This window comes from Acomys russatus, chromosome 5, assembly GCF_903995435.1.
Source record: "Acomys russatus chromosome 5, mAcoRus1.1, whole genome shotgun sequence".
Taxonomy (NCBI): domain Eukaryota; kingdom Metazoa; phylum Chordata; class Mammalia; order Rodentia; family Muridae; genus Acomys; species Acomys russatus.
Genome location: NC_067141.1, coordinates 65,585,682 through 65,603,939, shown reverse-complemented (window position 1 = coordinate 65,603,939; position 18,258 = coordinate 65,585,682). Strand labels below are relative to the sequence as shown.

Here is an 18,258-nt window from a genome sequence, read left to right as displayed (position 1 = left end):
GAACACAGGGCTAGGGGCCACATACAACACACACAAACACAACACACAGCACACACATACACCACACACAACACACATACACACCCATACATACACCCACAATACACACACACACATACCACGTCATCCAACAATCACTGTGTAGACTTCACTTTTGTTCGACGAGGATTTGGTTTGTGGCATCCAAATGCAGACATGCATTCACTTTACAGCCTTGGATTTGCTTGCACGTGTTTACATTTGGACTTTTTTTCTTCCTTTTTTCCTTTCTCGACATGATGGTGCCGAGGCTATGCATCACCATTCAAGAGCAGGGGGTGGGGAGCCCAACTCTTTGGTGGACAGGGCTGTGGGAGGAATGTTTGTCTTCCATGCTCCTTTTTCCTATCAAAGCACAACGGGATCTCTAGAGCACAGGATCTCCAGATCTCTAGACAACAGGAACCAGGCCCCACGTCCTGTTGGAGAGGGCTGACACTTCCTGCCCAACGGCCTTTATACAGGCTGCACAAGTCTTGAGTCGTGCCTCTCCAACAGGCTAGGGGCAGGGCTTGGCCGTGAGAACCACAGGTAACCAAAGTGTTCCTTCTAAGTGGTCAGTTTAAAACAAACAAATACACAAACAACAGATTTAGTCAAACTCAAGAGAAAACACTGTGAGAGCCAGGCTACCAGGCTGCCTTGCCCGGGACACACGACTCCCTCAGCCCGTCAGCTCACAGAGGAAGAGGACACAGAGACTGTAGGGCCCACTGGCCACCTGTGGGCACAGACAAAGGGCAAAAGTGGAGAAGCCTGTGTCTCTACCAGCTGTTTCCAGCTAGCCTTTGTTATCTGTCGTTTAAAAAAAAAGAACACAGAAAACACAGTATAACCTTCTACACCTCAACTACCAGGCCGAAGCCGGCCAGAGCGTGCTGGGAAGGGCCCCCTCTACGATGCACAGATGTGTATTTTCTCCCTGGGGTTTTGCCAGACTGACGAGATCCTCACCAGCCTGTCCATCGGCTCTCATCCTCCCACAGGGTTAGACCAATGCAGCTCTGCAGACACTGGCAGCCACAGGTGACAATCCCCACGCCCCTGAGGGTTTCCTTTTTCACCCAGGGCCAAGATAAAACCGTCTCCCCCAGACTGACACAGCTTTCTTACAGATCCACTCTGTCTTGAGAACCGTCCCACAGCACGGTGCCAGCCCCAGTCACTGGGGCCTTCCCAGACACACGTTTCTCAGCCAAGCAGGCAGGTGAGCTACAACTCCGAAAAGGGGGTTACAGAATGAGTCACAGAACTAGCGTCTCAGTCTTCTACAGCTCTGTGCTTTTGTGGGGGAGGAAGAGGCATCCACACCCCAAATTTGTACCTGGAGATGTGGGAAAAGTGGGACAGGAGGAAAAAAAAAAAAAAGGACAAAGTGGCTGTACCACTTCTAAAAGTCACTTAATGCTTCTCTTGTGGGTGTCCCCTACCCTGGTTTTTGTCAAGATCTTGGGCGCAGGCGGGGCCTGTTCTAGCTGGGGGAACTGCTGCGCTGCGAGCTTGGTGAGTCTTGTTCATTGATGGTGTTTAGCAGCAGGCACGCGGGCGGCCGTGGCAGGTGGGGTTGCCCAGGCTCTCCGGCCTGCTCCTCAGAGGACAGGCAGAGCCCTTCCTCTTCGTCAGCAGGAGGCCGTACATGACAGCTGTCACAGAAGTCTAGGGGCCCGTCCAGAGCGTCATCTATGAGCGTACTGAACTCTTTGAGGTCATCCTCATGGTGGCCCCGGTTGCACACACACACTTCGATGCCCGAGTCACCTGTGAAGCGGCGATGTCTGCCGGGTGTCTTGTCTTTGCTGTCGGCGGGTACGCTACCATGCTCGGGACTGGAATCTTTCTGAAGCTCCTCCTTACACTCCGGATCCCTGTCCAGGAACGCCCCTGGGTCCAGCTCCCCGTGGCCGGCCACTGAGCCGCTGGACTCCACTCCAGGGGCTTTGGTGGCTGCCTGGTCAGCGGGCACTTCAGGGGACTGAGGGTCAGCGACACTCGGGGGTCTGCTAGGTCCAGACAAAGGACCGCTCAGTGCTCCCTGGGAGCCCTGGGCTGGGTCAGCGCCTGGGGGGCTGCCCCCTGCAGGGCTACCCTGAGGAGGCAGCAGCTGCTGCTGCTGCTGCTGCTGTAGCTGGAAGGCACTGTACGGTGGGGGAGGAGTTGGAGGTCGGTTCACCACTTCCTCATAAGGAGGTAGTAAATAGTTTGGCAAAAACCCTAAAACAGGAGGTAGGGAGAAGAAGAAATTACTGCACTGGTCAGCATCCTAACAAAGCTCCCTCTCACCATGCTACTGTCCTCTCCCACCACGGTGTCATCAAGCCATGGCTGTGGCTCTTGGCTGTGGGCAGGGGAGGGGACTGCAAATGCCTGGAGCAGTGGCTCTCAACCCTTTAATACAGCTCCTCAGGTTGTGGTGACCATCCCCCTACCCCTGTCCCTCCCCTCATAAAATCACTTTTGTTGCTACTTTAGGGATCCTAATGTAAATATTTGACCTGCAGGGGGTCTTAGGTGACCCACAGGGTGAGAATCACTGGCTTAGCAGAAGAGCAGCTTGGGTGTGACCTGAGGATGTCTCCTAGCATCTGAGAGGCACCTGGCTTCCTGGTGCGGCTCTCTGAGTAAGGACCTCCTGCCTATCTGGGTTAAGGGATAAGGCAGGTGTAGCGAACTGGCTGGGACAATTTCTTGCTGAAATGGACCCTTTTCCAAAGACACATAAGCCTCACATTTCCTTCTTTCACTTACAATGATTCTTAAATTTAATTGTGTGTGTCAGGGGGTGGGCGAGGTGGGGGGTGAGGGGGGTAGGTAGAGGGAGAGAGAAGGCAAAAAATGAGTTTGTACATTTAAATGCAGTGCCTATAGAGGCCAGAAGAGGGCGTCTGATACCCTGAGCCTGAATACAGGTGGCTGAGGTCTGTCTAGTGTTGGGTCATCAGCAAGGTCTGTGAGCTGGCTCTCAGTGCTGCTCCCACATTTCTTGCTCAGACTGCATTCTCCGCCTGTTGTTGGGTCTCAGCCAAGCCCCCTAACAAAACCCGTCTCCACCCATCTTTCCCTGACCCCAAACACGTTCAGGGTTCCCCTGAAAGCTGTGCTGCTGCTTTCACTACAGCGTGGTTCAAGACGATCTGGAAAGTGAAAACAGGCTTCATCTTGACTCAGCTCAGGAGTGGTGGGTCACCAGTCAAGGGTGCATGAGGGACTTGTGACATCAAGGCTCATTAAAATCGTGACAGGTGAGCTCCTTCTTAATGCACCTAATGCCTTGAGGCAGCTGCTACCATTTATTGAGCACTTACTATATACACGTAAGGTGCCATGCTAGGCAACTAGCCCTCCCAGCTATGGAAGTCCAAAGCTTTGTGACACTATAATTTGTATAATATGCCACCTGGCTTAAGACAAGATGCCTAATGAGGCCTCCCTGGATCATGTGAGAGGACAGTACAGGAGATTCCAGCACGAGGATTTCAGTTAAGCCACCAAGTTTCTTGGATCTCAGAAAGTTCCAATACCACCCTTGTATCTGCCCCTTTCAAGAAGATGCCACAAGGCATGGAACAAGGCAGCAGGCCAAACAGGAGGCATTCAGGTTAATGAGGGCTAGACCTCAAGCTACTAACAATATATTTCCATTGACTACGTGCCTTAAAAAAAAAATCTAGTTCAAGGCCACCCTTAGGCTCCACAGGGAATTTGAGGTAAGTCTGGGCTACTTGAGATTCTGTGCGTGTGTGTGTGTGTGTGTGTGTGTGTGTGTGTGTGCGTGCATGTGTGCCTGTTAAAGGTGCAGAGACCTGGCTGCTGTGAGCTTGGGAGTGGCCTTGGGGGCTTAGGAATCACTGATTCACTGTGTGACCCCTTAGGTGAGAGACCCAGGTGGGGCGGTGGGGGTGGGGAGCGGGGCACCCCTCCCCAGGGGTCCTAGGCACTGAGGGTGGTGACCTGTGGTGTACATACGGAAATAAAATGGCAGTGCTGAGTAGTTGTGAGCTTCCCGGTAAGCGATCAGGTTGATCTCATGCTGCCGCTGCTGGGCCTGAAGGCGGTGCTTGGCTCGGCGGTGGTGGCACACGCAGCAGCAGCTCAGGATGATGATGACAGTCCACACCAGCCAGAACCCTGGCAGTAGGGGAGGCAAGACAGAGAGGCACACACACAGTGAGGACCAGAGAGATGAGGTAGCTCTCAAACAAGGTCTACACAGTGCCCTGGAGGCTGAGGCGGGCAACAGTCGGGCCTCACCCTGTCGCTAATGTTTCTACCACAGGGGGAGATGCCTGGGAAGGAAGGAAGGGAATGGGCAGGGAGGAGGACCAAGCCATCACTCCAGCATTGCTGGCTGGCTCTGTAGTTTAAATGTGGAGAGCATTAGAGATCTTGAACAAAATACTTGATTCTTAGGGTTCTGCTGATGAGAAACAAGATGAGGGCTTTTCCCTACACGCGTGCCTCTGTAAATTGCAACCATTAAAAAGGGAGATGGAAAAGTTTTAATTGCCTCAGGCCCTGCTCTTCCCTACAGAGTGTAAATGACCTCCTGCGCGCTCTATAATCTGGTACAATTCCATCTCCCACTGCCTGGACATCCCCTCCCCCATCCCTTAAGCCTGGGCAGGCAGAGGACCACTGGCAGCGCCCCCGTCTTCCTCCACCCCAGAGCGTGTGGAGAATAAGAAGCCCACAACCTTCTCATTTCCCACTTTCTCAGTGACCCCCAATCTGAGCATACCTCCTCAATTCTGAAATGTGGACAGAATAGGCTTTTAAACACTTTAAGAACAACTAACGCGCCAGCTTTCTTAAACATGTGCAGACACGTATAGAAAAAATACTGAAAAGAAAAAACACAAATATAATGACAATGTTTGTGCCTGGGGCTTCCACATTTAGAGGGCGTGGGCTCTCGTGGACCTGGGGTTCACATATAGATGTGAACACTCATGTAGGTGCTGGGAAAGGAGCTGTGTCCACGTTCTACACAGGAGCAACAAGCGCCCTTAAACCAGCCAGCCATCTTTCCAGTCCCAATAATAGTTTTAAGAGATGCAAGGGGCTAGAGAGGTAGCTCAGTGGTTAGGAGCACAGCCTACTCTTCCAGGGGTCCCAGGTTCAATTCCCAGGACCCATGTGGCAGTTTCCAGGCATGTAGAACTCCAGCTCCAGGGAACTCAGTCCTCACACAGACACACATGCAGGCAAAACACCAGCACACATAAAGTAAAAATATGGTGACCAAAATAAACACATAATAAATAAATAAATAGGATGGCATTATAAGGGAGCTTTTTCAATTATTTTATTCTTTTAAATTATGAAACTAGAAAAAATTCAATTTAAAAATTATCTGTGACTAGCTTTTTCTTTTCTTTTTTCTTTTTTTGGTTTTTCAAGATATAGTTTCTCTGTATAGCTTTGGCTATTCTGGAACTCACTCTGTAGACCAGGCTGGCCTTGAACTCAGAGATCTACCTGCCTCTGCCTCCCAAGTGCTAGGATTAAAGGTGTGTGCCACCACCTCCCAGCTGTCTTTTTTTTAATGATAAATTTATTTTTTAAAAAAGTAATATGTAAGGTAGATTTGATTAAGACACACTATACACATACATAAAATTATCCAACAATTATAAATTACCATATATGTATATAAATTATCAGTGCAGAGGTGTGCATGCCATGGACATGCAGGCAGAGGTCAGAGGTCAGAGGTCAGGGATCTCCTTCCACCCTGTGAGCCTTTGAGCTTATACAGTGAGCACTTTTACCTACTGCACCATCTCACCAGCCTGGATAAAACCGGAGGCAGACCTGCCAGTTGAAGATTAGTCTGGTCTCCGTGATGAGTTTTAAGCCAGCCAGGGTTACATGTGAAAACTCTGTCTCGAAAACAAATCTCACGTAGCCCAGACTGGTCTCAAACTTGGTATACAGCAGAGGATGGCCCTGAACTTCTGGCCCTTCTGCCTCCACAGCCCAAGCGAAGACTGCAGGCCTAGGCTGCATGCTCAGTGTATGCGGCAAGCCCCTGTGCACATGAGGCAACATGCAGCGCCCAAGGGATACTGTAGCTCCCCCCCAGGGGTTCCTAATTCCTCTGGAAATGCAGCCACACACATGACTTCTATGAGTCATTTTGATACAGTATTATTTTAGATATATGCAATTCCTGATAGTAAATAAAAATGGCAAATTATAAACAGTATGAAGTAACCCCTCCCCTCTGTCTTTTTGACACAAGATTTCACGTGGTATAGGCTGGCCTCGAAGTACTGATCCTCCCATCCCTACCTCCCAAGGCCTAGCTACAGGTTTAAACCATCACACTGGCTGATCCCATTTTTTTCTGTATGATTCTTTGTTCTCATTAGTTTAATTTTAATAAAATCAATAAAGTCCTAGATGGTAATTAAGACAAGGTCTCACTAGGTAGCCTGAACTGGCACTAGAACCCGCCTTCTGGTGAATGCTGGAATTACAAATGCCCAGCAATTCTGACATCACTTACAGAAAACACATAATACAGTGCATTTTCTTTCTTTTTAGAAAAATACAAGTGTGAGTTTCCTGTGTGTGTGTGTGTGTGCACGCGCGCGCGTGCTCTCAGTGGTACACGCCTTAAATCCCCACATTTAGGAAAGCAGAGGTAGGCAGATCTCTGTGGGTTTGAGGTCAGCCTGGTCTACAGAGCAAAGTGAGTCCAGGACAGCCAAGGAAACACAGAGAAACAGTGTCTCAAAAAAAAAAAAAAAAAAAAAAAAAAAGACTAGCTTGTGATAAATAGTGAGGGAGAGCTCAGGATTTAAAAGTACTTGGTGCCCATTTAAAAGACCCAAGTACAGTTCCCAGGACCCACATAGCATGTAACTCCACACTCACATGTGTATGTGTATACACACACACACACACACACACACACACACACACACACACACACACACACACACACACAGAGGATTAGAAATAATAAAACCAAGTCTTCCCTAACCCTGCCACATGGGGTCTGGGTGTGGTTTAGCAGAAGAGTGCATGCTTGCTTGGCACTGGCCAGGTGGTGTCCAGATCCCTCGCACCACAAACCGAGAACATAAATAAATACAATAATAAAATATAGGTATATGGATTAAAAAAAGAAAAACGACTGAGCTAGTGAGGGTGAGCATCTAGAAGCCACTCTAGATAAAGTCAGCAGGTTTTCTGGTCTACTTGGTTTTTCCCTAGCTTTTCCAGGATGTCATGTACTTCTTTACAGTAGACAGAACTTTTTTTTTTTTTTCTCAAAAAATTCATCTGTTGAATAATTTCAAGGCAAGCGGTTATGGGGATGGGAAGATATTTTGTTCTCTGTCTGGTTTACTGTTGTTTTTGTCTCATGTAGCCCATGTTGGCTGACCTCCTGTCTCCATGTCCCAAATGCTGGGACTGTATCTGTGTGTGTGTATGTGGGTGTGTGTTTGCGCGTGCGCGCATGCGTGCAGGTATGTGTTTGGCTTGCGGGGGTCAGAGAACAGCTTTGGGGTGTCAGGTTTAGGCTGGAGACCAGTGCCTTTGCCTGCTAAGCTGTCTCACTGACCCAGAAGAGGGCACTGCATCCCCTGGGGCTGGGGTTAGAGCAGTGCATGCCCTCAGGGACTGAGCAATCTCATCTGGTACCTCACAGATGCCGAGTGGGCAGCTACCACAGAGCTCCCTGTTCCCACCCCCACCCCAGCATTAAAAGTACAGCCATTCTCTCTCTCTAGAAAATCAGCATATAGTGTTATTTTTACTTCAATCACTTCCCCAGTACTGCCTTATTTTCTACATTTTCTCTGCTATACTATATGTGACTCAAGGTGTCACTCTCAGCTTTTACAACGTTTGCTTTAAACTTAACAGTGAAGTAAGGAAACGCTCAGTCGGCACAAAGAGTGGCACACGCCTGCAGGATGGAGGCAACCTGTGCTATACAGGGACACCCTGTCTCAGCAAACAAGAGCAGTCTCATGCACCGCTTTTCATGATCACCAAAAATTCCTGGTTCTCTCACTGTGGGTGCGTGGGCAGGCCCCGACTTCCTGGCCTTGATGTGCTTGGGGGAGGTCATGGGACACATTCTACCTAAGTGGCATGTCATTTATAGATGACAATGTTTGTGAAAACCTTTCATCACTTCCCACCAGCATTTCTGGCTCCAGGCCAGAAGACTCGCTCATGCTGGAACAAGGCCCCCTTTCTACCTCCAGTGGACACACCAAAAACCTGTGGGTTTTGGTCACTAGAATTTTGGACATTTGTTCCTACAGCAAAACCTAGCCTGCCCTGATTACCACAGTGTGCTTGCAGGGTTTTCTTTTCTTTTTTGTTTTGTTTTGTTTTGTTTTTCGAGACCGGGTTTCTCTGTGTAGACTTGGCTGTCCTGGTCTCACTTTGTAGACCAGGCTGGCCTCGAACTCACAAAGATCTGCCTGCCTCTGCCTCCCGAGTGCTAGGATTAAAGGTGTGAACCACCACCAGCCAGTGCTTGCAGGGCTTTCTATGTGAAATTTAAGTGTTTATCCAGAACCGTTTTGTTTTGGGTTTTTTTTTCCTCCTTGTTTTTCAAAACAAAGTTTCTCTGTGTAATAGCCCTGGCTGTCCTGGAACTCTCTTTGTAGACCAGGCTGACCTCGAACTCAGAGAGATCTGCCTGCCTCTGCCTCCTGAGTGCTGGAATTAAAGACTTGCACCACCATGCCCAGCCCCCAGAATCGGTTTTTTATTTTTTTAAATTGCATTACATTTTTGTTTATTCTGTGCTCCTACCATACATGTATAAAGGTCAGAGGGCAACTCAGTGGAGTTGGTTCTTCCTTCCACCATGACAGTCCAGGATCAGCAGTTACCAGACGAGCAACTCATCAACCTCTTTTCTTTTCTTTTAAGACAGGGTTTCTCTGTGTAGCCTTGGCCGTCTAGGACCAGGCTGTCCTCGAACTCACAGAGATGCGCCTGTCTCAGCCTGGGATAAAAGGCACGCGCCACAACACCCAGCTCATGAGGAATCTTAAAAGGATTCTTGATATGAAACAAGACTGTAATTCCAGCACTCAGGGAAGCAGAGGCAGGTAGATTGCTGTGAGTTCGAAGCCAGCCTGGTCTACAAAGTGAGTCCCGGACAGCCAAGGCCACACAGAGAAACCCTGTCTCGAAAAACAAAAAAGACAAAACAAAAACAAGGCCGAGGTCCAGAAACCGGAAGTAGCATAGGAAGGGCTTTATTCTTTTAAAAATCACGATATGGAAAAACTAGGAAGTCCAGAAGGGAATGTGATGAAACACAGACCTTCAGTGAAACTCCGCAAGGTAACTTTCCCTCCTCTCCCTTTCCTTTTTACTTTTTCCTGGTCTTGGGGACATAATCCGGGGCCTTGTGCGTGCTGGAACACATGTTCCACCAGTTAAGTCACCCCACAGCCCTAGCCCGCATTGCACCGTTTGCTAGTATGGGAAGGAGAACTGTCTCTACCGTGTGGCGCCGAGGGAGGGCACATTTGTCTCAAACTGGGTGAAACCCCCCTTAAGTGTTTAAAACAAGACACAGGAGAATTCTCTGTGCAGATCATAGCAAGGGGAAACACAAGGTCTTGCAGCATGCTGGGTGGCAATCTAGGGACAGAAAAATGGACAATGAGCTGGTTCCATCTGGCGGGAAGACAGACAGAAGACACTCTGATATGGCCCACACAAACTGGACTGTCCTGGCAACCATGCTAAGTAAAGGCTGCAAGCTGACCAGAGGCAGGGATGGGAATCCTAGTATCTTAGCTAGATTCGGAAATAGAGAGGTGGGTTGTACTGTTTTTGTGGAGACAGGGTGTTGCCATATAACTGTGGCTGGCTTCAAATTTGGGGCAATTCTCTACTGTGTGCTCTCTGAACACACACACACACACACACACACACACACACACACACACACCAGCCCAGAGGACCGCTTCCCACTCCCACCCAAGTTATGACCTTGCTGTGTGGAGCATTTGTCACGCTAACCTAAATGGAAGATATGGTTTTAAAAGCAGCCACGGTCCCATGTAGGAACTGAGTCATGCGCTCTGGAGTTCACGGCAGACTTGGGAAAAGCACCACTCCTCAGCTGGCAGGAAATTCCTGCCCAGGGAGCCAGAGACACTGCCATGGTGAGGTAGCTCCATTCCACTCACATGGTAGCGTGGCTCCCTTGGCTCTGACAGGTCTCGTCTCGTCAGGAGCTCCTGCCCCTGATGCTGCTCGCGGCCTCTGGACATGGGAGACGAAGGTCTCCACAGCTTTGCCAAATCATAGGGAGACCACAGCTACGCAGGTTCAAACCCAGGCTCTCAACGACCTGTGACCTTGGGGATTTTGTTTCTATTCCTCTTGTGTGTAACATGGGGAGAACACCTGTGGACTACACCCAGCTGTGCCCATGTGCGCTGTCTCTGGCTTACTATTACAGCTGTTGCTCTTACAGGCGTAAGCACAGATGGGATGGATTTCCTTGAAACCCTCTTTGACCCCCCGGCTTCTAAGACTATTCCATAAAAAACATAGGTTAGGATCAAGTCCAAAGTCTGACTCTAGGTTCTGTTCTTGGCAAAATTCTGCGGAAATAATCAGGCCACTCCTATTTATTGAGCCCCTGCTGTGAATGGGGTGCTTGTCCGCTGATATGAGCTGCCCTGCTCTGACCATCCTGTCCGTGTCCTGGGGCCTGGACCACAAGGGAGCAGAGCTTCAACGAGGCCTTGGAAGGAGGCTCCCTGCTGGACCGTGTGCTCAAAAGTTAAATGCCTTAATATCAGCTCAAGTGGGCCCCATAAATACGGCCAATTTCTCATCTAGTAACCCTCAAAAACCAAAGTCAAATGGGATCAGCAGGTTGGCATTAAGTGGACTGGCTAATCGTCTCTTCCACGTCATCTCGGGAAATCCCACCGCCTTTTCTCTCAGCTGAAACTCAAACCAGGGAAACCTGATTTTTGAGTAAAATTCCTCCAAATTATCTCAGGGCCTGACATATTTAAATAAACCTCTGCGAAGGGACTGAGGTCTAAGACCTCTGGAAGTCAGGTGTGCTGAACGATTGACCGAAGACTGATTCCAAGCACAAATGCAGGCTTCCGTGGTCTCAGGCACCGTGCTGGCAAACCAGGGGCATGTGTTCCCACCTCACGGAGGCCCAGGGGCTGGTCAGGTTACAGCACACTGAAAACTTGCTGGGCAGAACTCAAGATCAGTGTGTGCCTGTGGGTCTGTAGATTATACATAGGTCAGGCTTTAGGACACAGGTATTCAGTTGAGCGGAGGTAACAGGGCTGGTGGGGACGGCATTTCCCCCAGGCCTTTCTTGCGAAATGGAGAGGACCTAGCCCGACCTTGCCAATGAGTCCTGGCCCATTCTTTTCTCTCCCACAGAAAGGGGAGAGGAGGTGGGAAACCAACTCAAAGCCAGTTACTTTGGCATTTCTGGTGAAATTTGAAAGGTAGTTAGAGGGAACAAGAATTAAAATCATGGCCTGGTGTGGTAGCGCACACCTTTAATCCCAGCACTTGGGAGGCAGGAGGCAGGTGGATCTCTGTGAGTTCGAGGCCAGCCTGGTCTACAAAGTGAGTCCAGGACAGCCCAAGCTATTAGACAGAGAACCCCTGTCTTGAAAAACCAAAAAAAGAATTAAAACTACAAGAAGTGTATTTTCCAGCACTTGGGATGCAGAGGCAGTAGAATTTAGAGTTCATGGCCAGCCTGGGCTACATTGTAATTTCCAGACCAACTATATGCAGAGAACAGGTCTTGTAAAAAAAAAAAAAGCAAAAGAAAAACGAAACACCAAGTGTAGTTTTGCTAATAACCCTACAGCTCCTTCCAACCCTCAAGCCTCCTCCTATATGCTCCTAACAAAGGCTGGGCCCCCAAATAAGGAGGAAAGCCAAAGGATTTCCTGAGAGGGACAGAAAAATCTGCACTGGGCATCTCCTGGCCAAGAAGCCCCTGCTGGGCGGGGACTGGGAAGGGCCTCGCTCTGCGGTCCCTCCCTCTAGAGCTTGGGAGCCCACAGTGGGGTTTGTGTTCTCTCTTGAGCCTCCTCCCTTCACTAGCTCACTGTAACTGGAAAGCAGCAAGGCGGAGGCCCTCTTCTCAGGCAAGCTCCCTGCCATTTGTTCCCCATCCTTGCCGCTGGGCCCCCTCTTGGCCCTGGCTTGCATGACCCAATTCTGGTGGCTAGCGGGTCTGCTCTCCCCCCACCCCACCCCACCCCCACAGCCCAGGAGGCTCTGTCAATCTGAGATGGGGCCATCAGCATCTCCATTTCTTTCCATAAGTGATGCGGGCTGGGCTAGGCCCGGCCCCAGAAAAACAACCGGGAACTCGGTGGCTTTTTGGCAGCCCCAGACATTGCCTTTTGTTTTGACAAGGGGTGGGAGGGAGACTATGAACCCTGTGGTTATCTGCGTTTTAAAACATTTGAACAGATCGAGTCCACCTGCTTGGCGCTTGCTGTTCTTTAGTCACTTTCTCAGCCCCGCCCCTTCCAAAACAGCAACTCTTGCCACTGCTTATAGACGTGCGGGCCTGTGGCGACCTCAAAGCCCTGTCCTTTCCTGCATCAAATTCCCGGAGATTGGTGGCCTCAGTCCTGGAAGGGTGAGGGTGGGGGGAAAAGTCCTGTTTGAAGGACCCACCCATGCTGGCGCTAAAGGACTATTGCATTTCACACAGAGAGAGACTTCCCAGCCAGGAGTCCAGTTTCCTTGCCAGACCAAATACTAGTCCTAGCCTAGGGAAATGGGTGCCCAGAGAGAAAGGGGAAGTGAGCAGAGGTGACCGTGGGAGTAAGGGCACGCATGGTTTGACAAGCCAGTCCAACATCTGATTTTATTCAGAGGCATGGGTAGTATGGGATCAGAATCATCTAGGGAAACAGCCCACAGTTGCTTCTTTTGAGAAACAGCTGTGGGAACCACTTCGGTGTCAGTCACCTGGGACTGCCCTGCCCTAAGGACTCCCGCCCTCCCACTCTGTCTGGCACTCAACACTGTCTCCTCGGAGTTCTAAGAAGATCAAGGTACAAAGTGTGTTAGGCGAAAGCACTGAGCTGGGACCTTGACCTCCGAAGAGGCACAGACCACATTCCCCGGTTCTCAGCCCACGGTGCCCAGAGGGGGCCCAAGCCCTCCTCCTCTGGAAAGAAAACACTTCTGGGACCCGGAAGCGGATTCTACTCACCAACACTCTCCCCAAGAGAATCAGAAAAGGCTGGCCAGCCCGCGGTTTCCCAAGGAGCAGAGGCAGTAACCGCGACCCTGGGACGCCAAGAACCCCCTGGGCAAGGACTTACACCAGAGTTCATAGTAGTAGTTGCAGCACTGAGACTGTCCACAGCAGTGTCCTGTGTCACAGGTGTAGCTTTGATTGTTGGTACCCACACAGGCTTCCTTATCCTACAAGAGCAAAGAAGCAATGGAGCGTATTACACCACAGCTTGTACCCACTACCTGTCCTCTCCACCTGGGCATCGGTTGTCTGTCTCCCACTCAACTCCACCTGACCGGCTGTCTGTCTGTCTGGCAAACAGCACCGGTGTTTAATCCCATTAGGGAAACATAATAAAAAGAACCACCTGACCATAGCAAAATTTAGAAAAACAAAGGCTTCTTTATTAGGGAAGGCTTATAGGTGCACACAAAGCCACATGGTAAAAAGCAAGGCTCCCCTCAGATGAGACAGGGGAGGGGTGCTGTACTCTATGTTCTGGGAGAAATATTTCCTATGCAGTGTTAACCTCAGTTGCTAGGAAGGTGAGGGTTCTCCTGTAAGTAACAGCAGATGGAATCACTTTTCTGTGAAATTTTCCAGAATACCGCGAGTGCAAATAGGACTCCGGAATGACCATCCAGTCAGTTACTGCCATCGCCTTCCCAACTCCCTCACAGACTGCTAACAGAAAGACTCAAAGCTTGTCTGAAGGCAAAACGCAGGTTGGTAGGCAGCTCAGCTGGCAGGATGCTTGCCCAGAATGCAAGAAGCCATGTGTTCAATCCCACACTGCATAAACCGCACAGGATGGTGCCCACCTGCCATGCCAGCACCCAGGGGTCGAAGGCAAGAGGATTAGAAGTCAAGACCACCCTGGGCACCCTGTCACAAACAAACAAACAAACAAACAAACCAAAACCCCCTGAATAAACAGATAAACAAACAAAAAGCCATAAAACCTTCTTGGAGTTGTCACTCTTTGGAAAACAATGGCAAACCCATCTGGGTGGCCTAGTCCAGTGTCAATTTCTTATTGACATTTTTACTTTTACTTATTGAATGATCTACTAAAGTACTGACTTGATCCAAGATTCATATTGTCCCTCGTCAGGGCACCTACATAAAGGGCACTGCTGAGTAACCACGTAGCTCCGTGCCAAATTCTATTTATAGCACTGGAGGATGGGGTGGACATTTTCAAAATATATTTCAATGATATAAAATATCAACCAGGCATAGTGGCTACATGTAAGCCTAAAACTCATGGTGCTGAGGCAGGAGGACTGCTTTGAGCTCAAGCCCAGGCCGGGCTACCCAGTGTGTGGAGCAAGCCATCCTAGAGTACAGGGTAAAAATGTGTCTTCAAGAGGAGCAGGGGCACGCCAGGCGTGGTGGCGCACGCCTTTAATCCCAGCACTTGGGAGGCAGAGACAGACAGGTCGCTGTGAGTTCAAGGCCAGCCTAGTCTACAAAGCGAGTCCAGGACAGCCAAGGCTACACAGAGAAACCCTGTCTCGAAAAACCAAACCAAACCAAACCAAAGAGGAGCAGGGGCTGCAGATGGCTCAGTTGGCAGTGGGCCTGCTGTGTAAGCATCAGGACCTAAGTTGGGATACCTTGAGCCCACATAATAAGCTGGGGGCGGAGGTAGTTGTCTATAATTCCAGCCACAGGGTAGCGAGTAGAGCGTGCATGAGGGTGGGGTATATCAAAATGCCAAGGACCTGATAGAGATAAGAGGGTCCCTGGGGTTTGCAGGCTGGCCAGCCTAGTCGATTCGGCGAACTCCAGGTTCAGTGAGAGGCCACCTCCAAAAACGAAGTGCATGCAACTGGGAAACACACTTAATGTCAGCCTCTGGCCTTCACATGCACACATGTGCATAGACACACAGCTTTTACACACACACACACACACACACACACACACACACACACACACACACACACGAAATCCCACCCTAGCCAACCTTAACCTCAGCTAATAAATATTTTGATCAACTTCAAATATATGATGAAACTTACACACACTTCATCTGCCATACCTGGCTTCCAACGTTTCATTTACTATCTCAGTCTGTGCCAAGCACCATCTTGGGTAAATGGGACACAAAGATTAAAAAAAAAAGGGGGGGGGGAGCCTATCTTTAACAAACTCAAAGTTATGAAGGAAAACCCTGCTCTAACAAAGAAACTCAACTCGAAGGGCTGCATCTGCAACCACCGCCCCTGCCCTTGGCGCATGTCCCAGCTGATGGCTGCCGGGGACACTCAAGTCACAAGGCCCACACCAGCTTTACTACACTGGCCACAAGCAGCACTCTGGTGTCTGTGTCTAGGACAGGAGGCTCCAGGCGTTGCCTGTAGCTATAGAGAGAAGACAAGAAAAAGGGCGGAGCATGTACCTAATCCCTCCTCAGTGCAAGCATCTACCACAGACCCTCCCTCCGGGCTTTCATGGCCCTTCAAAGTCTTATATTTAGGCCAGCAAGATGACTTGATGGGTAAAAACACTTGTCACACAACCCTGACAACCTTAGTTTGATCCCCTAGACCCATGATGGAAGGCAAACACAAAATTCCCAAAGTCGTCCTGACTTCTGTATGTGTGCTGTGACACGTGTACACCTATATTCACACAGTACTAAAAACTAAAATTAAAAAAAAAAAAGAACTCAAACCCCAGGATAAGTTCAGAAGGAAACCCAGAGAAGGGCAGTCAGTGCTCATGAGAGTCTCGCACTATTCAGAGTTCTTTATTCTTGCTTTCCTGAGCCCATGGAAAGCAAAAGGCAGGAGGCAGGTAGCTGTCCGGCTGGAGGCCTCTTCAGAGACACGGGGCGTGTGGAGAAAGCAGAGCCGTGCCTGCTATGTTCTCCAGAACCCAGCCACTCTGGCTTCAGCGCCAGCCACTCCTTTCCTAAGGACAACCAAGTCTCCAAGCTCACCGAGCCAGCCAATGTCACCCAAGAGGCACTAGTGTGTAAAAGCCAGTTCAAAGTATTCCCGTAATTTAAAAATAGGCCATGTAGTGGGGGTGGGGGTGGGGGTGGGGGTAGGTGGGAGTGGGGGTGGCGCTTGCCTTTAATCCCAGCACTTGGGAGGCAGAGGCAGGCGGATCTCTGTGAGTTCGAGGCCAGCCTGCTCTACAAAGAGAGTTCCAGGACAGCTAGAGCTGTTACACAGAGAAGCCCTGTCTCAAACAAACAAACAAAGAAATAAACAAACAAAGCCAGGCCATGTTTTCTCCGCCCCAGCAAATGAATCCAGTGATCCTTCTGCCTGGGCTGGCGGGGAGGCGGGGCGGGGTACAACACGGACCCACCAGAGGAAGCAGAGGCAGCCGACTGGTCCTACGTGAGGCGTGCAGCAGACACACTTGAAATCTAAACAAGTGACATCCTCATGACCTAGTGGATTCAGCTTTGCTCTTGGCTCTCCTGCACTCCAGAGCAAGAGGCCTGTTTAAACAGGACCCTACTCTGCCTTGCTGCCTGCCTGCACTGCAGAGTTGCCCTGGCACCCCTTAACCCAGTCCCTCAAACCCACTTTAACCCAGACTGCTCAGCTCCCCACACTGCCCCCTTCCTCCCACACACGCGGGACCCCTGTGCTCTGCGCTGGTCCCGGTCTTGGGAATAGCCACCCTGTGGCACGGGAGAGGGAAGGCGGCAGGCGACACGAAGCCAGGGAGTGGGCGCAGAGACACGGAGTGGGCGGATCACCGCAATGAGAAGTGGGCTCCTCCGCCCAGCCCCACACTAGGAAAGAAACCCGGCTAGCTCAGATTCCATCCCAGCTCTGCCACTTCAGGGGAGCAAAACTTTGGGCAACTGCTCTGGTGGCCCCAGTGCTAGTTAACAGGATGTATAACACCGGCAATCTCAAGGTTTTTCCGATTGCTTGGTTGAGTTTGATGCTGGGGATGCTGGGCTTGGTCTTATGAATTCTTTTTTTTTTTTTTTAATTTTTTGAGGCAGGTTTCTCTGTGTAGCCTTGACTGTCCTGAACTCACTTTGTAGACCAGGCTGGCCTCAAACTCACAGTGATGCTCCTGCCTCTGCCTCCCAAGTGCTGGGATTATAGGTGTGCGCCACCACGCCTGGCTGGTCTCATGCATTCTAAGGGCAGGCTCTGTCTACGGTTTTCATCAAACTTGCTGCCTTACCTCACTTCCGACACAGCATCCTTGGGCCAATGCCGGAGCTCACAGAAGCCATGACTCCTCTCACTCAAGCTGACAGCCAAGGTGTGGAATGCTGCTTCTTCTACCCCTCCACAGGCCTGGCTCACCGCTGAGGGGGTAGGTCAAAGACCGCTCGGTGGCTCAGCACCCACAAAGCCTGGGAGTTAAAAGTGAGTTGGAGCTGGGCTCAAAGCCCCATTCGTGCATGAGGTTTATTTAGGATGCAGCCTTGGGAAGCTGAGTGCCCTGGACCACTCCTTTCATTGTTATTCTCTGAGGGAGACTACTGCTGGGCATGGGAGACCATCCAGACAGCACTTCGTCCTTCCCTGGCATTAATAAAGACAGGGCAGCCTGCTGTGGCTTCCCCGGCATGGCACCCACAGGAGAAACTAGAGAGCACACGACCGGAAGGCCTGTATGAGAAGTTCCTAGCACTCTCCAGGCTTCACCCAGGCTTCTTCAGGCCCAGTGCACACACGCTATATAGGCCCAGGCCTCTTCAAGCCCAGTGCACACACGCTACATAGGCCCAGGCCTCTTCAAGCCCAGTGCACACACGCTACATAGGCCCAGGTCTCTTCAAGCCCAGTGCACACACGCTACATAGGCCCAGGCCTCTTCAAGCCCAGTGCACACATGCTACATAGGCCCAGGCCTGTATGGTAAATCTCTTGCGGGCGACCTTCTCCAGAGTATGAACTGGAGAATGGACTGTGGTTTTCTTGAGGGCAGGAACCATGTCTCCTCGTTCCTTCTCCTACTCCAGGTCATCACAT

At 50.4% G+C, this 18,258-nt stretch overlaps 1 protein-coding gene across 5 annotated transcripts in view; it reads right to left on the bottom strand.

Moving 5' to 3' along the window:
• Positions 1-846: 846 nt before the first annotated feature.
• The window catches only part of Wbp1l (WW domain binding protein 1 like), a 58,591-nt gene continuing 41,179 nt past the window's right edge, over positions 847-18,258 (bottom strand). For 3 of the 5 annotated variants that reach the window (XM_051146714.1, XM_051146716.1, XM_051146715.1), the window contains exons 2-4: positions 13,265-13,479; positions 4,003-4,164; positions 847-2,250 (exon numbers count right to left, since the gene is read on the bottom strand). In XM_051146714.1, coding sequence (XP_051002671.1) covers positions 1,511-2,250; positions 4,003-4,164; positions 13,265-13,388 — 1,026 coding nt within the window. In that variant the 5' untranslated portion in view covers positions 13,389-13,479 and the 3' untranslated portion in view covers positions 847-1,510. The remainder of the gene's footprint in view (positions 2,251-4,002; positions 4,165-13,264; positions 13,480-18,258) is intronic. The other 2 variants (XM_051146712.1, XM_051146713.1) reach the window with 1 other exon arrangement.